This window comes from Mus caroli, unplaced genomic scaffold, assembly GCF_978045245.1.
Source record: "Mus caroli unplaced genomic scaffold, Mus_caroli_1 scaffold_2, whole genome shotgun sequence".
Lineage (NCBI taxonomy): Eukaryota > Metazoa > Chordata > Mammalia > Rodentia > Muridae > Mus > Mus caroli.
In genome coordinates this window covers 141703738-141729970 of record NW_028227257.1, presented here as the reverse complement: position 1 = coordinate 141729970, position 26233 = coordinate 141703738, and the positions used below count along the sequence as shown (strand labels likewise).

General features: G+C 38.7%; 1 protein-coding gene across 1 annotated transcript in view; it reads right to left on the bottom strand.

Annotated features, from left to right (window-relative positions):
* Nucleotides 1-3017: 3017 nt before the first annotated feature.
* Nucleotides 3018-26233, bottom strand: part of Ppp6c (protein phosphatase 6 catalytic subunit) — a 30316-nt gene continuing 7100 nt past the window's right edge. The window contains exons 2-7 of the mRNA XM_021155618.3: nt 19055-19150; nt 15069-15134; nt 12871-13012; nt 8133-8212; nt 7754-7963; nt 3018-5685 (exon numbers count right to left, since the gene is read on the bottom strand). Coding sequence (XP_021011277.1) covers nt 5437-5685; nt 7754-7963; nt 8133-8212; nt 12871-13012; nt 15069-15134; nt 19055-19150 — 843 coding nt within the window. The 3' untranslated portion in view covers nt 3018-5436. The remainder of the gene's footprint in view (nt 5686-7753; nt 7964-8132; nt 8213-12870; nt 13013-15068; nt 15135-19054; nt 19151-26233) is intronic.

Sequence of the window (26233 nt, the reverse complement as noted above, 5' to 3'; positions counted from 1 at the left end):
TCCACAAGTGGATAGTATCCCAAATATTGAGATAACTACTTTTTCACAAATGTATTTGGTGCAAGGGGTTCTCCTTTATTCCTAAATGATTAATCTTGCATCCATCTTCGATGTGGAATGGCCTTCCTTTTATGAAACAATGGGATGCTGCCAAGTTGTAGTGGGATTTATTTTTGCATTGCTGAGGAGCTACTCTTATGAAAGGGAGGAGGGAGTAAAAAAAAAGAGGGAGAGAGAGGAGACGAAGGGGAAGAGTATGAGTCGGGTGAATGAATGCAAGGGCATTTAGGCGGCCAGAGGACAGCTCTTGGGATTCCTCTCCATCACGTGGGTCCTGGGGGAACTTGATCTGTTAAGCTGTCTTGCTGGCCCACTGCTGAGGATGTAGCCTAGGACCCCCAGCATGGACTCCTTCAGAAGTGCATTTCCAGATGTTATCAGGATTTTAAATTTTTATGTGTATGGGTGTTTTGCCTTCATGTAGCCTGTATGCCACATGTATATCTGGTGCCCATGTAGGATTCCTGAGATTGGAGTTACAAGTTGTGATTTACAGGTTGTGGGTGTTGGGAAATGAACCCCAGGCTTCTCTGGAAGAGTAGCCATCTCTCCAGCCCTGTTATGGGATCTTAAAAATAGCTTTGACTAGGGAAAATATCAAAAATTTGCTGTTCTCCCCCAAATGACATAACCCTAGGGCCACCAATCATGTCAATTTTATCCTATTTCCATTTACTTTATCAATCCAGCAAGAAGAAATTAAGGATTTTCAGGGGGGCGGAGCCCTTAAATAATCTTTCCAACATTTTCCCTAATTGGACAGTCTTCTCTGAAGCATAGACAATCTGTCAATAGAACTGCTGCTCCCAGTTGTTGAGCCTTTCTATAATGAACACTTCATGTTGTGTCCAAGTTCTATCATCTCAGCTTCTAGGCTCTTATATAAACCATGCACATTCTATTACGCCAGCCCACTATTCCATGTCTCCTCCTGTACCAAACACTTCTTTTACATCCCTTGTATTTAAAAGGCTACACTGTGGGGCTGGATTGATGGCTTAGTGGTTAAGAGCACTTGTACTTGCAGAGGACCTGGGTTCAGTTCCTAGCACTGACATGTTGGCTCACAATCATACCTAATCCTGCATCTGATGCCCTCTTCTGAACTCTACGAATAACATAAATGCAGGCAAAACCATTCATTCACATAAGGACAAATAAACTTTTTTTCTTTTTCTTTTTTTTTTTTTTAAAGCTATACTGTTGGCAATATTTCACTCTGGGTTCCTTTCCCTAAACACACTGATTTTGGTTGGGTCCTCAGTAAGTAACATCTTTGGGCCAAGTACTGGGCATTTTGTGGGTGCTATTTTTAATACTATAATCAACCTTACTATATTCCTTTTAGAACATAAATAAAAGATAAGAGAATTCAATTTGTTCAGGGTCACATAGCTGCAAAAACCAATAGTGCTTAAAATAGAAGGCTTGAGCAGTCACTGTGATGTGCCCTCAGGGTTCACGCTTCAATTCTCTGTGACCTTGACAAATTACTTGTTCTCTCCAATCCCATTTCTTCATTTGTGTTGGGCAGTGAGGAAGCAACATAGGCAGAGATCCATAGCAAGAGTACCACAAGGCAGGTTGGGGATGGTAAGTATGTCTTAAATCCTTGGAAGGCACAGTTTAGTCTACATGGTGAGACTCTGTCTCAACCACCTCACCAAGTCCAATAAACAAAGAAACAAATAAAAAGGACATGCTTGGGCTAGGAATGTAGCTCACTGGAAGACCACTTACCTAGCATGCATGAGGCCCCAAGGCCCTGAGTTCTTTCCTCAGCACTGCAAAATAGGACATGATTAGCATCTACCTAAAATGTTTGATTGATTATATATATATATATAAATAAATAATTTTCCACTCTCATTTATATACAAAATGTGAGATACCTAATAATGATTAGGTACTCCCTGAGTGGCATATATTATACAATAGATGTTTTTGTGGAAGTACATAAAGGAAATTGTATATAAACCTCATACATTGTTTAATTAAGGACCATGTTAGTAATCTAAGCACAAACTTACTCTCATAAGAAAGGCATATATTCATGCAATGAAGGAAACTTGCATTGTTATAGGGGCTTTTCAAATGTTTCTTATTGGTTTTGATTAACTTACTTTCATTTCATTACCACAACTCTAAATATACAATTGAAATAGTTGTGACGACTTCATGAAGCATGGTACTGAGCACAGAATCTGGGCTCGAACAATAAATACTGCTTTTAAGAAACTGGAACACTTAGCCCATAGGCAAATGCAGGAGGCAAAAAGGTTAGTTCTATTTACCAGTCAGGCAACCAAGTGAAAAAACTAGCATTTCTTTGAAAACATAAATTACATGAAATGCTACCTTCTTCTCAGGGAATTCTGTAGACTGCATTAGATAAAATTATTTTTCACAAACTTCCTATAATCTTTTTATTAATTGACAATGAGGGAATGTAGCACCTTTCATTCAAAGAACTGAAGGTGCTTTACAAACATTAGCATTTAGAAAACAGTGACATTGAAAGATTTGGATTCTTGTAGATAAATCTTGTAGTTAAATCTCTTTAACTCTGTACATAATTTTCTGGAAGCTGACAAAAGTGTTTCTACTTCTGACAATGGCAGGCTTTCACAGTACAGGCATTTTCCAACACCCGGAGCTGGGGTTACAGAGCAAACAACACACAGATCTTAAATGCAACGAACATTTTGAACCTTATTTCAAAAGCAAAACTCAGCATTTAAGATGTCAAAATCTTCCAACAGTTCTAGATATCCAGATAGAACAGGAGCTGGTACAGGTTGTATATTAGATGTAGTCAAGGCTTTTTAGGATCACGCACGAGTGAACACATTTAAAGAAATCAGATTCTTCAGGGAGAAGCATTGACCTATGGAAAGCTAGCCAAGAGTCTATCAGCCAATGAAGAAAGGGAGGAGATGGCAATTCAAAGTAGACAGTTCTCACTGGAGCCTAGAACACTTTATTAGAAACCAAGAATATCACAGGCAAATAAAAATAGTTCTTAGCTCCATTGATACAACATAAGGGATTTTACATTCGGCCTAGATACAGGGAGTAGCAGATTCCCTCGCCTACAGATCTCTGGCTTGCAAGTATCTCCCACAAGATTACTCTGTATAATACATAGCCCTTGTTTAGTAGAGGGATCCGAATATTCTTTTTCAGGCTTACAAAGTCCAATACATTCATTCACTCTCTCTTTCCCTCACAACTCTAATAGCAAAAACTACCTTTTCCATGCCCCAAAGCCATTATCAGTGGAAGAATAGTCAGGCAAAACAGAGATGGCAGCTAAGGAATGGACAGAATATTATTGGCACATGCCCAGCTAATGACAAACAAATGCAGTACACCATGACTTGAAAATAAGTCACATTACAAGGAGAATGAAAACAACTACATCAACTAAGCTAAGGAGTGTGAAGTGGAAAGGGGATTGAGAGTTACTGGTTTAACTGGTACAACTTAAAAGCAGGAGGGCAAGCACTTAAATACAATTCATGGTAACATGATCAAGAAAATACTGCAGAGCTGTTCAAAAACCACACCGAGTTGTCTGCATCATTAATTCCAGTGTTTCACAATTAGTAAAATACATAGCTACATATTCCTGTGAGATAAAAATACCTTTCCACCTGAATTACACTGGGGTTAGGACAGTAGCACAAAGCTACTGATCCACTATTAGTTCAAGTGTGTGTATCAAATGTCTCAGCCACTTCTTTCACAGAGCTACACAATTAAAAACTGTACAAGGAGCTAGGTGGTTGGGGACAAATAAAATCAAAATAATATTGTGCTCATTGAGTAAAAGAAACCCTGATGAAAGATTATTTGCCAAGAAGCTTAGACTATTAAGATCTTTATTGCATTTTTAGATAACCTGGAAGTTCTTATCCTGAAGGGGAAAAGTTGCTTTTAAAACTACCTGAACAGATGCTAAAGTGCTTTATCAATCGGCTTCACATGGATTTCCTAGGATGACAAGAAATTATAAAGGGATACCAACAATTTCATAAGATGGTACATCCCAAAATCATCTATGAGTACAGTCATAAGAGATAATGATATACTTGTCCTTATTAATGGACAATTATATATCAAGAACTGGTCATCACAACCCTTTAGATAGTCAAGTTACAAACACAAAGCTGAAATATAGTATGACAGACCTTCACAAGAGAACAGTCTGTTTCTTCTTAAACTTGAAATAATCTGCTTCAGACTATAATTCACAAACACAGGGGTTCTGATTGTTCAGCCTTTAAAATTGCAGTTAAAAACTGAATACTTTGTAAAAGTTAAGGTCAAGGGTTACAGTGAGAGAATGCTTGCTATTGAATAGTACATGTGTTTACTTGATGATACTCATGACAGAGTGTAAACTGGACTGAGCACATTCTACTCAACTGGTATCAAATCAACACATCAATGCTACAAGTATTAAATGTTTTTCTAGTACTATAGAAATAAAAACATTAATATGGCAGTTATGTTCTTTAGGCACAATTTAGTGATTTTTTTTTAAAAAAATATTGAATTTCAATTGAAATTTAACTCAACCAAAGGGTCAAAAACTTAACAAAGAAAATGAAAAAGGAAAAAAAAGAAAAAGTAAGAAAGAAAAAGAAACTTTCAGCTAACAATGTAAGTTGTTTAAAATTTCTAACACTTAACCTATCTGGGTTTTAAGATTATTTTATTAAAAAATACAAGATTTCTGAAAAAAGATCAGTACAATTATCTTAATGTACAAAGTCATAGCTGTAGCAGTTTTTAACTAAAATTTAAAAACACAACAAGGAGGGCAGCCCTTTAGACCAATTTATTTTATACCCTTTTAAAACATCAAATTATCATCCAACAAAGGACAGTGAGGTTTACAGCCGGGTTGACAAGGGTACACGACTCAGGCATATGCAGTCCATCCTGCCCACTGGGCAACTTTGCTGCTGAAATTTTTTAAACCCTACCAAACAAAACAGAAGGCTGGCTGATACAAATGAGGAGGATTTCCATGTCATTGTCAATTGGCTTTTTTAAAAAAGAAATGCTTCCTGTCTCCCCAGAACAGCAAAAAAGCAAGAGCTACATGCAGCAATGTGAGTATTAAGACATTTCTCAAGTCTTCTCAAACGAGTCCAAGGTGGGGAGAGGATGAGTGACAAAACTGATAGAAAAACACTGCTATTGACACCATAACAAACAATAAATTTAGATAATTTAAAATTAAAAAAACAAAGGCAAGAGGCAGCATTTCAGCAGCAAAGTGCTCAATAAAAAGTATATTGTAGAGGGTACAAGAAAGTTGGGGTAAAAGAGGGCAAAAAGTGGGCCAGTGGGATGGCAAAGGCCTCAAAGGAAATACGGCGTCGTGGTTCTGGGAGGAATAACACGTTCTGAATCTGGAACTGCTCGGAATAACTTTGGTTCTCTCGTATTGACATCTTTGAAGACCATGATGGAAGCAATGTTTCCACAGCGATAGCAGTAGTTAGGAGCAGACCACACTGTGACCAGCTTCTCGTCAAACATAAACTTATAGCCTTCGTGCACAAGCTGATGTGCTCTGCAGATGAGTTTTAAGTTGTTGATATGAACAAACTGAAATTTAGAAAAGCTTTGTAAGTATTTCATCCAAGTGCTTAATAACCATCCCAAGCAGCAAGTTATCATGAATAAAGTTATCATGATTCTAAACCCCAGTCTATAATCATCCCCAAAATTTCCAGTCATTTTGGCCTAAGTCTATTTTGAAGTAAAAGGTCCACAATTACAAGTTTCTGAGGTAGGTACAGTAATTACCACCTGTACTCTTAGTTACTTGGGAGGCGGGGAGGAGGATTACTTGTGTCCACAAATCTGAAACCTACCTCTGCAACACAGAGACAGCACATCTTTAATACAGTAATAGTAGCAGTGTAGTAGTAGCAGTAATAGCAGTGATAATAACAATAATAGTAATAATAGATGGGTAGGTTGGTAGACAGGTAAGTGAGAACCTGTCACCAAGTCTGATAACAAGAATTCGATCCCAGAACCCACACGGTAGGGAAACAGACTCCCACAAGTCCTATAACTTCTTCACATCCCTTGAACACATGTATGTGTGTGTGCAAGCATGTATATATACACACACAGAAATAAACAAACAAACAAACATTACAGAAAACGCTAGGAGAACTGAGAGTTTGAGAACAGCCTGTACCACCTACAGTTAAGAACTGTATCAGGTAAAAAAAGAAATTTCTAGGAGAAAATAATTACATAATTACTATCCATTGCAAAGCAAAGGTTTTCTACTTAATAACTTCATAATAACATTACTTTTAATATTATTATATGAGGATTTACTGCATGTCATGAAGAAATTATCCTCCTTTAAAACCTAAAAGAGAAAAAGGTCCAGACTGGGTAAAATCTTTCCATAACTGGGGACAAACCAATGGCCCCAGCACCTGGATCTATGACTCCATTATGTTGGATCATATCTTGACAGAACATCATCCCTGTGTCTGTGAATGTTACTTGCCCATAGGCTTGTACTTAGCTCTTTTGATATATGCATTGTTTTTTACGTGTATAGGACAAGTAGGTTCACAATTTGATAAAGCTGTAGTCATAAAATAGTAGATGTCAGAATTTCTGTGTATAGCTTATTTGTAACTTATTTACTCTAAAGTTTTAGCAAATAGTTCCTAAATTTTAAAACTGTTGCTGTATTCATACAGCCAGCACTGTATATGAAGAGAAATCAAAGATTATAATCATAATATGTTTTGTAAATTTTAAACAGAAGTTATATTATATTATTACTGTCTAATTATTCATCCTAATGGTTCATGTTTCCAATACTCATGGAGATCCAGTACATACCTTGGAACAATATTGGATTCTCTTAGCTCATGTGTGTTATTTTAAAATTTGAAATCAGGCTAGAGAGATGTTTTAGTGGTTAACAGTGATAGCTACTTTTCCAGAAGATAGGGGCTTGATTCCCAACTACCACACAGTAGCTCAATACCACTTGTAACTCCAGTCCTAAGAGATCTAACACTCTCTTCTGACCTCTTCGAGCACTTCATGCACATGATGCACAAACATAGATACAGGCAAAACATCTACACACATAAAATAAAAAATAAAGATTATGCCATGCATAGTGGTGCACACCTTTAATCCCAGCACTGGGGGTTGGGTAGCCGCAGGCAGATTTCTATGAGTTAGATGCCAGCCTAGTCTACACAGTGAGTTCAGACAACCAGCGTTATATACACACTGTCTCAAAACAAACAGAAAGCTTAAAAATTGTTTTAAACAAAAAGTAAGTAAAATAAAATTTGAACTTAACCAGGATTAGACTGTTGGAATATATGTATGTTTCAGGATATATGACCTGCCATTAAAACAAACAAACAAAAAAGTTGCCTATCTTGTTTTGGTGTTTTACTTAACTATTACCTTAATAATATTGGCAGATAATGCTGAATAGGTGCTTTCACTAATAATCTCATTGAACCATTCAGGAAGCATAAATCAATCAATTACAGTAGAAATCTGATATCCAATAACAACCATAATTTTAATAAATTAGGCTATGGGTTTAATATATGAGCTCACCATTATTCTTTTACCAATCAAAGAATTACTTTTTCAAAACTGTTATCTTTACCTCATTTGTGACTTTTGCTCCAAATAGCCAACCTGCTCCTCTGGGACTGATTGCCCAAGTGTCCACATCTTCAGGATCTGACCACACCAGGTCACAAAATGCTCCTTTGTGAGGAATTTCCTGATTTCGTTCAATAGTTCGAATTTGATCCAGTGTTTTGATATCAGGAGATAAACCGCCATGAACACACAAAATCTGCTCATCTATTAACTAGAAAAAAAAAAAAAGAATAACAAGGATAATAATAAACTCAAATTTAGTCATGTGTAAATTCAACAATAAATACTAAAACTAAGTAAATGACCACAACTGCTAAAAACATGTAATGTTATTGGCAAGAAAACTATCTGAGGCTCTGAAGAGATTCACATAAACTTACAGCTGCTACTGTGAGCATGTCAAAAACTTTGGTACAGTATCTCCAGGCATTAGCATTTCCATATTTGGTTTGGCACTCATCTGTGAAGGAAACAGAAATGTTCTCATTAATGAAAGTTGTTATCTAACAATACGCATATCCTGATGAAAACTGGGATATAGCTCAGTGGCAAGGTGCTTAAGCACCTTGCATGTATAAAGTCCAAGTTCAATCTAGGGTACACATACATATATACAAGTAAGACTGAGTGGGAGAGATGGCTCATCTGTTAAGAACACTTGACTCTCTTGCAGAAGACCTTGGTTCAGTTCTCAGTAGCCATAGGGCTCAAAACTATCCATAATTCCAGGGAGTGGATCTTATGCTCTCTTTTGGCCTCTGCAGGCACAGCGCACAAATGTGGTACATACACAACATTCAGGCAAAACACTCATGTACATAAAATAAAAATAATTAAAAAATCTTTAAATACTATGTTCTCTAAAGAAATTATAATCTTTTTCATTCCAGGAATGAATCTAATATAAAAATGCTATCAAGAGGAAGCAAATTATTGATTTTACATAACTCAAATCAATGTCAGTTATGTTAACACCAAATAACTCTATAAAACAGTGCACTCCTTTAATATGAATGCCTTATTCTAGGAGGGTAATCAAATTAAGTAAGTTTGAGAACCCTTAATTATAGGAGTAATTCCTATTCACTCTTCCTCAGGGCAATGCTGTTTCTTGAGAGATCTTCTGAAAACTGCAACTAAATTCTGCATCTAGTCAAGTTCTAACAGGCAGAACTGATGAGACTCAGAAGGGTCAGGAAGATGGCTTACCAGTTAAAGGCATTTGCCCCCAAGCCTGATGATCTGACTTTGAACCCCAGAATCCACATGGTAGAGAAAAAGAACCAAGTCCTTCAGGTTGTCCTCTGACCTCCATTGACATACACACACAGACGTGCACATATATTCTCAAGAGACCCACTCTGCTTCCCGAGAGTAAAGGCATGAGCTACCACAGCCTAGCTTCATACATTCTCACAGACATTCACAGGAGACATGAACACACATACACAAATAAATGTAATTAAAAAATTCAAGCCTCCAATGTATGTTTATCAGTATGAATTAAGCAACCAATATAATCAATAGCTATTTATGGCTTTAAATCCCTGTGAATCCCATGGTAAATAAAATTATCTTTTTCCCGAGTAACTACTTATCTTGTTGTTAAATAAAACTACTAGATGAACACACTTCTAAGAAAGAAAAAATTCAAAACCAAATTTGGTACCATTAGCATTTTCTTCAGCCAAAACATACTGAATGAAAGATCCTACACCCTCTCCCCATTTTGCTCCTTTGCCCTACATTGAAGACTGCAGTGGTATAATTACACACATAAAACATTTCTCTCTCTTTTTTTTCTTTTACATATATTTTTGAGTATCCATAATCTAAGTCTAAAATTTAAAATGCTGGAAGAAAGCGCTAAACCTTTTAAGCATCACAATAACATGCATAGCAAATTTTATAAATGACCTCAATTACAATGGAATCACACTAAAAATAAATATTGGGAGACTGAAAATAAACTGGGAGATTGGAATGATAGCTCAGTGGTTAAAACCATTTAATGCTCTTGCAAGGGCTGTATTCAGTTTACAGTATGTACATCATGCACAGACATACTTGCAAGCAAACACTCAGACACATAAAATAAAAATGCACATAATTTCATTTTGGTTTGTTGTTTTGAGAACAGGATTTCTCTGTGTAGTAAGAGCCGTGGTTATCCTGGAACTCCCTTTGTAGATAGACCATTCTGGCCTCAAACTCACAGACATCTGCTTATCTCTGCCTCCCAAGGAGATTAAAGGTATGTGCCACCACCAAGTCTGGCAAAAATGAACAAATTCTAAATAAAATGAAGTACAGATGTGGTGGTACATGCCTTCAATTTCTGTACTTGGGAGGCACAGGCAGGTAGATTTGGTGGTGGTCTGCATAGGAAATTCTGGGCCATCCAGGGAAGCAAGGGTGAGCAAGTTAAAATACACACACACACACACACACACACACACACACACACACACATTCTTACATATTTTTAAATAAGATAAAGATTAGGATACAATCTCAGGCTTGCCACCAAGCCTGACAACCTAGTTCAATCCCCAGAACCTACCTGCTGGAAGAAAAGAACCAACTACTATAAACTGTTTAGATTGTGTCTGACCTCTACACATGGCCACGGTGCAAGTACATTAGCACAAGTAAACATACACACAAATGGTTTAAATGCTTATTTCCATATTCCTTAAAAACAAGCATGTTGTGGCACACACCGTTAATCTCAATGCTCATGACATAGAGGCATAGAGATCTGAGTTCAAGGCCAGCTTGATAAACATAGCTTCAGGATAGCCAGAGCTAGATAGGAAGATCCTGACTTAACAAAATAAAACAAAAAACCTACAAACAAACAAACAAAGGATATACATCTATAATCCCAGAATTTGGGAGACTAAGGCAGGAGGATTACCAAAATTTCAAGGTCATTATGGACCAGATACTGACTTTTTGACCAGCCTGGGCTACAGAATGAGACCCTGTCCATAAACAGGCAACTAACTAACTAACTAACTAACTAACTAAATGTTCAGTCATTAGGAGACTGATTTAGGAAAATTACTGAACTTTTGAGGCTAACTTGGGATGATACATAGTGAATTCCAGGCTAGCCTGAGCTACAGAATGAGATCCTGTCTCAAATAAACAAATGTTTCATATGCCTTATCTGAACTATTTCTTCCCCTATGAGTGCTCAGGCATTTAGGAGACTAAGGCTGGCAGTAACACTGCCACAAAGGTTCAAGGCCAGTCTGGCCAAGCAGAAAATTCCAGCCCATCCAGATCTATGCAGCAAAATCCTATCTCAAAGTTCCAGAATTAAAGAAAGAAAAAGGAAAAAAAAAAAAAAAAGGTTTGTGTTCCACAGCATTTCAGATTTCAGTTTGGAGCTTGAGGTGTAGCTTAGTGACAAAGTGCTTAGTTTGTATGCCCTGGGCATGTGCCCCCCACATAAAACAAAAGTATCGAAAATCTGAAACTTTCAAGTGTCAGATCCACAATCTGAAACTTTTGAGTGTCCTAGTGGTGCTCAAAGTCTCAGACTTTACAGATGATGATTTGGGGTTGTGAATTTTCAGATTAGAGATACTCAATTGGTATTATACAAAATTACTTTCAAACTATATATTATAGATAATGTATAAAAATTATATTTTATAAATATGACAAAATTATATAGTGTACATATAAAACAGAACTGTGTTTAGATTTGTGTCTTATCCTCAAGAAATCTCATGTTTTCCAAACATTTCAAAATCTTAGCATTTAGGAGACTGCCACAGAAGGATTATGTCATCAAGGCCTCCCAGGATGACAGTGACTTCTAGGCCACTTTGGGCCTCTATGTCTCTATGGAGACATCCTGTCAAAAACAAACAAAACCACCAAAAGATTAAGGAAGTAAGAAAGCTGGCTAAGAACACAACATAGCATTAAGGAAGGTCTGGGGATACAACTCCGTGGTAGAATACTAGCCCTAGAATACATAGGTTCTGGATTCCATCGCCCACACTGACCAAAACAAAGAAGAGGAGAGAAGGCGTGTGGAGGGGGGCCATGTGCAGATAAAACCCCAGTGTATAATGTGCACAGCATCCACCTTCAGTAGATTCCAGGGTCCTATGCTTAATTTGATTACAATGTTTGAAGTGACATCCAGCAATCTACATTTGGGGGTGGTGGTGTCAAGACAGGGTTTCTCTGTATAGCCCTGGCTGTCCTGGAACTCACTCTGTAGACCAGACCAGGCTGGCCTCGAACTCAGAAATCCGCCTGCCTCTGCCTCCCGAGCGCCACCACACCCGGCACATTTTTTTTTTTAAAAGATAGCTCAGCAGTTAAGACAGCCGTAGATTGGAGTCAATTACCAGCATCCCATCAGGCAATTCATAACTGGAACTCCAGAGGATCCAATGCCTCTGGACTCTAAAAACACCTGAACCTACATGCATGTGACGCACGCACGCACACACACACAAACATCTAAACATGATTAAAGATAATACAGTAATTTAAAAAAATTATTTATTCATTCTCTGTGTATATTGGAAGTTATGCTGTAGATGAACATGTGGAGGTTGGAGAATAACCTTAAGAGTCAGTTTCTCTCAGTCCACCATGTGGGCCCTGGCAAACAAAGTACGGTTATCAGGCTTAGCAGTGAGTGCCTTCACTGGGTCACCTCATAGACCCACAATATGCATTTTTAACAAGCAGTCAGTGATTCCAAAGTGGGAAATTTAAGATTACATTCTTTTTTTTTTTTTTTTTTACACTAATTTGAAAAGATGTACCAGCCAGGCAGTGGTGGCACACGCCTTTGATCTCAGCACTTGGGAGGTAGAGGCATGCGGATTTCTGAGTTTGAGGCCAGCCTGGTCTACAAAGTGAGTTCCAGGACAACCAGGGCTACACAGAGAAACCTTGTCTCGAAAAAACCAATGTATACCACAGCCTTAGGAACAGCATTCTGCCTTTCACAATATGGCAAGATTTTTATACCGAGGAAATGTGGAGTAAAGCAAAAAACAAAACAAAGTCATAGACTTATACAACTTTCCCCCCCAAAAAGTAACATACCACTCAGAATCAGAGAAAAGAAGGTCTTACCATAAAATCCATACACCTGTGTTATCTGTCTACTCTCATGATTTCCTCTTAAAAGTGTAATGCGGTCAGGCCACTTAGCCTTTAGTGCAAGAAGATAAGTGAAGGTCTCCAAACTATAGTAACCTCTGTCTACAAAATCACCCTGTAAAGTAAAAGTTTACAGTTACAAACTGTACAATAGCATAATAGCCCAAAAGAACAACAATAAACAGCTGCACATTGCTTTAAAATTTTTCTTTTTTTTTTAAAGATTTATTTATTTATTATGTGTAAGTACACTGTATAGCTGTCTTCAGACACCCCAGAAGAGGGCATGAAATCTTATTAAGGATGTTTGTGAGCCACCATGTGATTGATGGGATTTGAACCTAAGTCCTTTGGAAGAGCAGTCAGTGCTCTTACTGCTTAGCCATCTCTCCAGTCCCTAAAACATAATTTCTTAAGAAATGATTTTAAAACAGGAGTTATTTCTCTATAAGCTTGAGGAACTTTGAGATCCCGATGTGGATGTAAAAAGATGGCTGCAACTGCCTCTAACAAACACTGGGGACTGAGAAGGTGAAGCCTGGAAGCTGGCCACATGGCTAGCCTACTGAAACCCAAGTTTCTGGCTCAGTAAGCGATTCTGTTCTCAATACAATAAATCAGAGATAAGCCTGGTTTACTTAGAGAGCTTCAGGTCAGCCAGGACAACATAGTAAGACCCCTTACAAAACAAACAAACAAACAAACAAACAAACAAAAAACAGGAAAAAAAAACCCTACATATACAAAATACAAAATTACACTTCCAACTAATGTCTGACTTAGACCAGTAATATACCAATATTTAGAAAATAGCTTTAAAAAAATCATAATAGGGTTTGAGAGGTGGCTCAGAAGTTAAGAGCAATACTGCTTTTCCAGAGGACCCAAGTTCTATTGCCAGCATCCACATAGTCGCTAACAACATCTGTAACTCCAGTTCCAGGAGATCTGACACTTTCTTCTGGCCTCCACAAGCACCAAGCATGCATGTGGTAAACAGACATACATGCAGGCAAAACACCCATAAACAAAAAAATAACACATTTTAAAAACTTAAAATACTACTAATAATTAGGAGAACTTTGCAACGGTACTTGTTCTTGCAAAAGGCCTGGGTTTAATTGCCAGCACCCACATGTGGCTCACAACCATCTATAATTCAAGTTCCAGAGGATCCAACATTCTCTGTTGACCTTTACAGGCATAAGCTACACATGTGGTACAGACACAGATATAAGCAAAATACTCATACACATATTTGTATTAATGGGCTGGAAAGGTAGCTAGCTTAGTGAATAAGGTACTTGCTTTGTAGGTATGAGGCCATACTTAAACTCAATCCACAAAACCCACACAGAACCAGCAAGACATGGTGTCATGTTCTGATAATCCAGTACTGGGAAACAGGCAGAAAGAACTTTGGGACTTGCTGTGAGCCAGCTTAGCCTACTTAGGGAGTTCAGGGTAATGAGAGACCCTTCAAGAACAGGTGGATGGCACCTAAGGAGCAATGTCTAAGACTGTCAATGGCTTCCATGAGTGCACACACAAACACACAAGATTCAGAGAATAAATTAACATTATATTTAAAAAAAAAAAAGTAAAGTTAAAAAAATCCACCATATAGCATTTGAAATGTGAATGAAGAAAATATCTAATAAAAAAACTGTTAAAAAATATCCACGAGCTGGAGAGATGGCTCAGAGGTTAATAGCACTGACTGCTCTTCCTAGAGGTCCTGAGTTCAATTTCCAGCAACCACATGGTGGGTCACAACCATCTGTAATGGGATCCAATGCCCTCTTCTGGTGTGTCTGAAGAGAGCTACAATGTACTCATACATAAATGAATAAATAAATTTAAAAAAATTCCACCATAATAGCAAGTGTGTATTAGGGAAAAGTATGGAATAACCAACTATACCTGCCACATATTCATCCACTTACAGATAAAATAGGGGTTCTATGGGGTCCTCTCGCCATTACTGCAGTCCTATTTATATAGTGGTTTACAAATATAGCAATTACATATAACTGGAAGACATGACAAAATGTAGAAAAGTAGACTCACCTTTTCATACATTTAAATAGCAATTATTATAGAACTTACATGTAATAAGTTAGGTCCTTTTATTTTAAATAAGCATTTGGATATTACTAGTGTTTACATACCATAAATATGTAGTTTGTGTCAGGAACCTGACCTCCAGTTCTGAACAGTTCACAAAGATCATAAAACTGTAAAAGAAAAGCAATATATGCTAACTATAAATTATTGTGCATGAGTAAGATAAATTTGGAGTATAATATGTAAAGAAACAATTTAATAGACTTCAAATATTTACATTTGAAAGAAGAAGTTATATGTAAAACTGCCAAGAATCTAATTCCCAAACCTAAAAAGCACTTAGAAGTCTCAAAAAATTTTAGTTCATGAAGGGAAAAACAAATTGGTAGAAACTGGAGAGGTAGCTCAGAAGTTAAAAGCACTGGCTGCTTTTCCAGAGAACTTGGGCCCAGGTTAGCCTTGAAATTTGCAATTCCTGCCTCTGCTTCACCAAGGGGAGCAGTGTGTGTTAGCATTTTCATATAATAGAGCGTATTCTACATTTAATACTATTTTTATTTTATTCTACTTTTAATCCAGCAAGAAAAATAAAGATTAATTCACAATCTAAAATCTTGTTAGAATGAATGTAACACCATACCACAATATGGTCAGACTACTGCCACCTGCTTTGAGTAAATGGTCATTAGGAATATGAAATGATACTTCTTTATATGTCACTGAAATATTTGCTAACATCTCACTTATTACAAAAGTCTTTAAAAAGTATCAGAAACTTTCAGGCACTGTAGTACCTGAAAGTATTTCTTTAATCCCAGTACTTGAGAGGCATAGGTGGGTGGAGTTATAAGCCAGCCTGAGCCACATAGTGAGATCCCATATGAAGAAAAAAAATGTTGCAGCCGGGTGATGGTGGAGCATGCCTTTAATCCCAGCACTCGGGAGGCAGAGGCAGGCGGATTTCTGAGTTTGAGGTTAGCCTGGTCTACAAAGTGAGTTCCAGAACAACCAGGGCTATACAGAGAAACCCTGTCTCGAAAAAGCAGCCCCCCCAAAAAAAACCAACAACAAAAAAACCCATTTTACTAGTTTATGTGCTTCATCTTAACAAATAGCCAAGTCTAAGGAACCAGTTTGTCACTTTTCTCTCAAATAAAAAGCAGTATTAGATTTTTTTAAAAAGCAGCTTAAAAATATTTATTTATTTACTCACTCACTTTACATCCTACTCACTGCCCCCACTTCTGGTCACTCCCTCCCACAATCCTTCCCCCAGACTCCCCCTTCTCCTCTATGTAGGTGCCCCCCACCCCCAGTGTCCCCTAAAAGCAGTTTTTTCTTTTCCCTTTCTTTCTTTTTTGTTTTTTGAGACAGGGTTTCTTTGTATAGCCTGGCTGTCCTGGAACTCACTCTGTAGACCAGGCTGGTCTCGAACTCAGAAATCCACCTGCCTCTGCCTCCCGAGTGCTGGGACTAAAGGCATGCACCACCACTGCCTGGCCCCAAAGCAGCTTTTTTCAACTCATGATTAGCCATGAACACTTTTCCTTGAGAAAAGCATCTCTGAGATGCAGCAGCAAGCTCTATGCTTCCTTCCTGCATATCCCACAGGGCAGTGAAGAGCTGTATATCCTCCAGCTCCAAGAGCTCCTAATATTTGCTGCTTAAGTGAGGATAATCCTAAGTAAAACTGGTGTCACTCCCCTCAGTCATAATAAAGCACAAGAAGTTTTGTTGTTTCTTTTCTATTTGGTTCTTTGAGGCAGGGTCTCTCTTCATAGCCATTAGCTGTCCTGGAATTCACTATGTAGACCAGGCAGACCCAGACCTAGAGTGCTAGTATTAAAGGTGTACACCATCATACCCTGTGCACTAGAAGTTTTACACACACACACACACACACACACACACACACACACACACACACACTCACACTACTGCTTTTACCACTTGCAAGGTCTGTAGGTCCCACTTAGAGTCTGTGTGCAAGCTCAAGTAGCTTAAGTTGCCACTATATAGCCAAATCCACATTTTTTTGAGCGCTGAAGTCTATAATCTATTCCTTAGATCATAATGCCAATGTTTCTCATCACAACGTTACTGCAAATACGTTCATTTCCAATTATAACTTGATCCTGAAATTAAAGACTGCAATCTCATAGATTTATGTTTTACATATTAAAGTCTAGGTCATATGGTGTGGGGGCACACACCTGTTATGCTACCATTAATAAGCTAAGGCAGAAGGATCCCAAGTTTCAGGCCTCAAAAAACCAAGAGGGGCTGGGGAGATGACTCAGCAGTTAAGAGCACTAGCTGCTCTTTCCGAGGACCTGGCTTTAGTTCCCAGCTCCTGTAAGGCAACTAACAAGCGTCTGTAATGCCAGACTCCAGTCTGAAGAAACCTAATGCCCTCTTTCAGTCTCCATAGGCACCAGGCATGCAGAAGAAATATCCATACACATAAAATAAAAACCAAAGCCAAAATACAAATATAAGAAGCTCCTACTTATGATCCTAGTACTTAGGCAGCGGAGGCAGACTGCCACTGTCTAGAAAAGTGCTTGAAAAAGCAAAAAGGAAATAGCTTTGTAGGTAGGTAAATTATTATTATTATTATTTAATTTATAAAGCAGCCTCTATTCAGGGACAAACTAAACACATTTCCCCCTTTACACTATCACATTAGGAAGAGACATTGCAGATAGTCAGCTGAGTGGTAGAGTGACAGTTCCTGACATATTCCAGGTCCTGCAGTCCCAATTACAATGTATATACACAGCAGGGTATGACTAAGCTCTTCAGCTTCTAGTTCCCAGTGATGAACTTCTACAAAGTCAGGTAATGTTAGAAGAGAGGTGGAGCACTAACAGTAGAATCTAATGTCAAAGTGTAATCTCTAGTCAGTGCTTTGGAATTCTTATAAACAAACAAAGCCAAACAAAGGTGGTGGCTGAAGAAATGGCTCAGTGGTTGATAGCGTGTACTGATTTTCCTGAGGGCCAGTGTTTAATTACTGGCACCCATATCAAGTGGCTCACTACCATCTGTAACTCCTACTCCAGGAGATCCAACTCCTCTGGCCTCAAAGGGCACCTGCATACACATGCACATTACATTACCCAACATGCACACAATTAAAAATAATAAAATTTAAAGTTAAAAAAATAAAATGGAAAAAAGAAAGTTAGCAGGTATTTGAGGTCCTACAATCTCAATGAAAAAAAAATTAACTAAATCTTTTTCTTTTTCCTTTTTCTTTTAAAATTAATCATTCCATTTGTTTACATCTCAAATGATATCCCACTTCCTGGTTACCTCGACACCAACCCCCCCTCCCCCATCCTCTCTCCCCTTTGCCTGTGTGAGGGTGCTCCCCCACCCACCCACCCTCTCCTACTGGGGCATCAAACCTCCCTGGAACCAAAGGCCTCCTCTCCCATTGCTGTCAGGTTAGGCCATCCTCTGCTACATATTTATTTGGAGCCATGGATCTCTCCTGGTGCACTCCTTGGTTGGTAGTCTATTTTCTGGAAGAAATGGGTGGTCAGGCCAGCCTATGTTGTTCTTCCAATGGTGTTGCAATCCCCCTCTGCTCCTTCAGTCCTTATGCTAGCTCCCCACCAGGTCCCCTAAATCTTTTTTATCTCATTCTACCAATGACTTGCTATAAAATTATGCAATATTCTTCTGAACTTTTGCTATTCATTCTCACTAAAGAAATTAGCATATTTTAATAAGACATAATTGAATGATCAAGAAGGAAGTACTTAAAATCAAACCATCTTATGTTAACTGTAATTACTATGAGTGTCTATGTTTATATTTTGCATCTTCCACCCACACAGAATACCCCACACTATTCTACAGAGCAACACAGCAATCTATATACTTCACAAGTGGAATTCAAAAAAAGTTTATGAAATATTTGACCATTGCTTTTATTTGCCAGTATAGTGAACCAGAAACCACTCATGGCATGACTAACACCACCTAACCATCAGCTGGGTTTTGTTTTATTTTGCAGCACAAGTTGGAAACAAGTGGATCACTGATAGTACAAGTCCTAAAACTTCCTTGTGAAATTTACCTGTCCATGTATGTCCCCGCACACTGTTACTGGCGTTGACACTGGCTGAACATTCGACTCTTCCAAGAGCAGATCACAAACATAGTCACATAGCCTCTGAAAAGAGAAAGGGAAGAAAATACCAAGTTTTACAAGTTTTAAAATGAAAGATCAAAAACAAAAACATTAAATCCCAAGGACTAATTTTTAAAAAACAACAATTTCCTTTAGAAAACATTTTATTGCATGAATATTTTGCCTGCATGCGCCATTTGCCTGCCTGCAGATCCCCTGATACCATGAAGTGCTGGTTCTAAACCCAGGTGCTCTGCAAGAGCAACAAGTGCTCTTCATCTCTGAATCAATTCTGTAGCTTCCAACCTCAAATCCTTCCTTTTTGAGAGGAAAGACAACTGTATTATATATTCAATAAAAGAAATTTAATTTTTGTTTAAATTAGCAGATAAAAGCACACACCTGTTAACCATGGGAAGTAGAAGGAGGATCAGAAATTCAAGAATCCCAGGCCAGCCTATGACATAATAGATCTATCTCCCACCTCCAGAAAAAAAAATTTTTTTTAAATCTGTATACTCACCATATGACCCAAGAATCACACTAAGTTCACATAAAAATTGTGATCTATCTGAATACCATAGAATGTAACTTAAAAATCAACTATTGATATACATCAACCTGAATTAATTTAAGGGACTTAGATGCATACTACATGATTCCATTTACACACAATTCTTTTACTGTTGTTGTTGTTGTTTGAGGCAGGGTCTCATGTACCTGAGACTGGCCTCAATCATCTCAGACTATGTGAACCCATCCTCCGCCCTCACTTTGCAAGCATTAAGATTACAGAGTGTACCACCAAATCCAGCTATATAAAATTCCTTTAAAAACTATTATTACAGGGCAGCTTTAATTGCCATTGATTCCTCTCCCTTTTCTAGAACCAGAAGGACAACAGAACTCATTTTTGGAGCTGCAGAAGAGAACATAGACCCCACCCACATCTAATTTAATCATTACATTTTTTAATGAGCATGTGTATTTAATGAGTATCATCTGTGCAATTTTTTTTTCTCAGATTGCCTATTGTTTTTTGTTTGTTTTGTTTCTTTGAGACAGGGTTTCTCTGTATAGCCCTGGCTGTCCTGGAACTCACTTTGTAGACCAGGCTGGCCTCGAACTCAGAAATCTGCCTGCTTCTGCCTCCCGAGTGCTGGGATCAAAAGTGTGCGCCACCACACCTGGCTTGCCTATTGTTTTTTAAAAACAATCTTCAAAATAAACTGTTAAAACACGTGGTCTGGAGTTACATGGCAGTTCACAATCTACAATCATCTGTAACTCCAGTCCAGGGCCTCCAGGGGCACCAGGTATGTATGTGGTACACATATATAAATGAAGACAAAACTCCCAAAAACATGAAATAAATAAATAAAAATTTAAAAGACAATGAGAGGGGGTGTTCTTGTGTAAGGAGGTACTCTTCTCTTGGCACAATCTTGGGATTCAGTTTCCTCACCACTGAAGGAAGCAAGTGAACCTTGGCTGGCCTGTGTGAGAGCAGCACAGTGCTTTAGAAAGCCTGTCAGCAGGGCGCCTTTTTCCAGAAGCAAGGCTACTTACTGACTTCGAAACACATCTAAATTTGACATCTTGTGACTGAAGGAGAAACAGGAAATGGCTGTACACTAAATGCTATCACCAGAGGTCTCTAAGATGATTAGAAATGGCTTTACGGTCCCCAATGAAGGAGCTAGAGAAAGTACCCAAGGAACTAACGGGGTCTGCAACCCTATAGGTGGAACAACAATATGAACTAACCAGTACCCCCAGAGCTGTGTCTCTAGTTGCATATGTAGCAGAGGATGGCCTAGTCGGTCATCATTGGGAGGAGAGGCCCTTGGTCTTGCTAAGATTATATGCCCCAGTACAGGGGAATGCCAGGGCCAAGAAGTGGGAGGGGTGGATAGGGGAGCGGGGGGGGGGGGGGGGGGAGGGTATTAGGGACTTTCGGGATAGCATTTGAAATGTAAATGAAGAAAATATCTAATAAAAAAGATTAAAACATTCTATCCTGCTGGGAAGTTCCTTAAGCAGGGAGGTAAACAACAACAATAAAAAGAAATGGCTTTACTGGGGGTAGAAAAGATGGTTCAGTGGGTTAAGGGTTCTTGCTCCCAACACTAAAGAACCAAGTTTGATCCTCAGAGCCCACCCGTGGAAGGAAGAGAACTGACTCCTTGAAACTCTTGCAAGTTGTCCTCTGCATCAGTGCACACACATTAAAAATAAATTACCTATCAGGGGTGGGGGGAGGTGGGGAGCACACATATCTTTAATTCCAGAATTTGGGAGACAAAAGCCAGCCTGGTCTACATAGTGAGTTCTAGGTCAGCCAGGGGTACACAATTGTCAAAACATTAAGTAAATAAAATAATTAAAAGAAAGAGATGGCTTCTGTGCTTCTCAGCTTTTGTGCTGTTCCTGCACAGCTCTGCAGCACAGTCTTGGGCACTCTGCTCCCATAGCCGCAGGAATGAGGAGAATCTGAGAAATATGGCCTCTCCCTCAGGGTTCTCCAACATGTTTTCTCTTTTTTCCCATCCTCTTTTAATGCATCTAGGATCACCCAGAATTATTGTTGGCTTAAATTTAACATAATCTGATATATAACCATAACTATGGATTCTACTCTAACTGCAGTAAAGGCTACCTCTTAGTGGAGGAAAGTATTAGGTATAGAGTAGTTCTCTCATTTAAAGCATGTATGCACCTCTCGTCTATAAGTGGAGTCCTTCTGGCTAGTAGTTCTTTCATGTCTATTAAGAGTACAGAAAGCAGAGGGAGGGGGGATGGGATGGGGGTTTTTGGTGGGGAAACCAGGAAAGGGGATACTATTTGAAATGTTAATAAAGAAAAATATCAGCCGGGCGTGGTGGCGCACGCTTTAATCCCAGCACTCGGGAGGCAGAGGCAGGAGGATTTCTGAGTTCGCGGCCAGCCTGGTCTAGAGAGTGAGCTCCAGGACAGCCAAGGCTACACAGAGAAACCCTGTCTCAAAAAACCAAAAAAAAAAAAAAAAAAAAAAGAAAAAAAAAAAAAAGAAAAATATCTTTAAAAAAAAAGTACAGAAAACTGATTTAGGACAGAGGTTACTGAAGCAGAATGAACTGTGGTCAGATCTTGGCCGCACTGCTGAATTAACTATATGACCTCTCACAAGTATCCTAGGTTTATAGTTAGCTTACAGTTAGCTTATAGTTAGCCTCAAGCTTTTCAGGGAAAATGAAGGGTAATAAAAACATTCTCCATAAGTAAACATTTGGGCAAGGCAGCCAGTATAAGCACATTGCAGAAAAGCATACAACACCATGTCTGGCTTTAGTTTCATTTCTTAAATAAGTTAACTTTGTTTGGAATTAAGACAGAACCAGAATTTCTAACAGTTTCTCAAAAAGTTCTGTAATTCTATGTACTTATATAGTGGCGTTCTTATCATTATAACATCAAAATATCCATCAACACTGAAAAAGGTGAAGATGTCTTACAATATCAAATATTCTCTCTAGACTTATAAATAAGTATATCCATTTTATTAGTATTTTATTAGCATGCAAATTTTCTCCCACTTTAATAACTGATAAGATTACATGAACACCAAGAATGGTGGCAACAACAACAATCACTACTACTCCTTCTCCTCCTTCTCTCCTTCCTTCCCTACTCCTCTTTCTCCTTCTCATTTTCTTCTGATGACAGTTTTTTTTTAACACAGTGTTTCTCTCTGTAGCTCTGGCTGTCCTAGAACTCACTCTTGTAGACCAGAATTCTCTCTGTAGACCAGGCTGGCCTCAAACTCAGGGATCTGCCAGCCTCTGACTCCTGAATGCTGGGTATGTGTTACCACACATGGCTTCCAAGGACTTGTTTTAAAGTAATTTTAAAAGTAATTTTCCTTTTCCACCTGTTCTTTTCTTCTAAATTATACTTTAATGTCATGCAACCAATCTGTAATAACATGTTCTCACTATTTAATAAAGCCTCCATGGAGTGTATTACTGTGTGGACTATAAACATGACACACAAGACACTGACCAAACCTGTAGGGAAGACCTAAGAAGGAATGCTTCTGTTCCCTTTATCAGGGACAGTGCTTTCCTTGAGTAGCCCCTGGCTTACATTGTCTTAAAAAAAACAAAACAAAAACAAAAAACCTCATGGTCTAATATTAGCCAGTCAGCTTCTAGAATGCTTAAGTGTCTAATTTTTAGAAAGAGTCCCGGTCATTGCAGCATTTATTTTATACTCCATGTTTTCACTGCTGGTTCCAACTTAACTTATTTTCTGACTTGTTTTTCCTTATTTATTCTTTTTACTACTCGACTGAACACATCTTTGGAAAACACCCATAATCCTTTCTGTAATAAATAACTGTTTTGAAACAGATCCTAATCCTAATGGAATCCTGAAAGGCTCCACAGTTTCCACATTCCAATATGCTGGCATTTGTACCCAATTGAAGCTGGATCTCATAGTCCATAACGACTCCCAAACTGCAAGTGCTGGTCACTGGCCCACACTCCGTTCCATACTCCGTACCATAAACTAAAGAACATCACCAAGAAGCCTTGTCAACTTCCAAGTTTGAGTGTCTCGAGAAGACATGTCAACTACTTAGACAGGATTCTTCATTCTTCATCTAACCCTGGTATGCTACCTTTCATCTCCAATTGAACAGGAGCTTATAGCTAGGGATATGGCTGAGTGGCAGAGAACTGCCTAACAATCACGTGGTCCTGGCTTCGATATCTAGTACTACAAAGCTGAACAAATAACAGACGTAGCAAGTAAGTTCCTATCAAGTACCCACAAAATGAAGAAAACCCTGAAACACATACCCTTTGTAAGTCAGCAACTCCACTGCAGTGGCCTCATAAAGCCTAGGCATACCATGGGCAAGACATGGGCTTTCCTTCTCCCAAACCCTTCAGAGCTTTGTTTATTGTTTGATTTGTGGAAAACTTGGCTTCTCTTACTATTCTAAACAGTCACAACCTAAAACATCTTATCTCAAATTCAGGGCAAATTAGTACCCGTCCCCTATCATGTTCAGTTAATTCTGTTTTTTTAAGAGTAAAATTTTATTGACATAGAAAAATATCAGTTACTAACAATGTCAAAAAATAAAAAGAGAATATGAAACAGTACATACAACATGGCCTCATTTTAGTGAATAGATATACACATGCAAACACATAAACCTGGAAAAAATTGATGCTTTATTTTTTTGGTGATCTATTTCCTAAATTTCTATAGTTGGTAATACTGCTCTAAAAATAATTCGCGGTGGGACTAGAGAGAAATCAATAAAGTTCAGACAATAAAGTTCATCAAACAATCATGAAGACCTGAGTTCAGATTCCTGGCATCCATGTGAGAAGCTCATGGCATACACTGTAATCTGAGGTGAGCAAGTCCTTGAGCTCACTGGCCAGAAGGCCTAGACAGAGCAGTGAATTTCAAGTTCAGTGCAACCTTGTCTCAAAAAGTAAGGCGGAAGCTAAGCATAGTCTTTAATTCTAGCACTCAGGAGGGGGAAGCAGATCTCTGTGGGTTTAAGGCCAGTCTGGCCGACACAGCAAATTCCAGACCAGGTAGAACAATAAAGACACTGCTGCACCAGCTGACAGTCTTCAATCAGGCCCTCTACCAGGTAGTATCAGGGTTCATCTAGCAGTTCCCCGAGTTCTCTGGTACACTCAGGCAGCGGCATGGACCTGTCCCACAGGTAGTTGAGGATTGTATCAAAGTGGTAGCCACTCCAGTTACTCAGCACCCAACCTTTGGTATCCGTGAGAACCTCCACATGGTTGCTGAGCATGGCCTTGAGAATGGTGTCCTGCCTCTGTGAGCATGTGTAGCATGGCTTAGTGCAGTTATCCCCCCGCCCCTGCCCCCTTCAGCTTTACATACTTGTTTGGCATCAGGGGTTTCAGACTGTAAAAGGGAAAGCCAGACTACACACCCTAGGACTGCCACCGAGCCAGTGGACTTGGCCAACATGCCAGTGAGCAGATGTGGGTGGCAGTCGAAGGCTGTCTCTGTGCCCCAGACCAGTTCCCAGAGACCCATGACTTCAGTGTAGGCATCCAACTACATGCCCACTTGCTCCACATGTTCACCTTCTGATCCATTGTGGGCGCTCTCTCCACTGGGAAGATGGTGCATGATGACATTTAACTAATTCTTAATCCTCAGACAATAACAGTTTCATGGACCCACTCTTAGGAAATCCTCTTTCTCTTCTCAATATCTTTCTCAAAATTTACATTCATGGTCTCCCATTCTATTCTCTGCCCCCCCTCAACTCCCTGTTCCCTCTTGACCCTCAAAATTATAAATATATAGAATATATATTATACATATGGTTGTTGTTGGTTTGAGATAGGGTCTCACGTAGTCCAGGTTCTCTACATAGTTGAAGAAGACCTTGTTTGTACTTGTGACCCTCTTGACTCTACCTTCTGGTGCTGGTATTAAAAGCCTTCACCACTATACCTATTTCTGACAGTCATGTCTCACTCCAGTCTATGATCCATAAAGTTACCAGAACATTATTTCTAAAACCTCCCTTTTACTGCCCTTAAAAATCCCTCAAGAGTATTCCTTCAAAATAATCAGACATTCAAATTCCATTCAGACATCTTTAAGATTTTGTCATATTCTTACCACATAAAACATCAAAATATCCATCAACACTGAAAAAGGTGAAGATGTCTTACAATATCAAATATTCTCTCTAGACTTATAAATAAGTACATCCATTTTATTAGTATTTTATTAGCATGCAAATTTTCTTCCACTTTAATAACTGATAAGATTACATGAACACCAAGAATGGTGGCAACAACAACAATCACTACTACTCCTTCTCCTCCTTCTCCTCCCTCTCTCCTTCCTTCCCTACTCCTCTTTTAGTACCTGTGGTGGCCCACACCTTTAATTCTAGCACTCAGGAGACAGAATTTTGTGAGTCTGAGGCCAGCCTGGTCTACAATGCAAGTAGAGACAGGTAGAGAACTTGTCTTGTTACACAGAGAAACAACCAAACAACTAAACAAACAAACAAGCCTACCACCATCAACAAAACAGTATCTCTCTATAGCCAGGCACAGACCT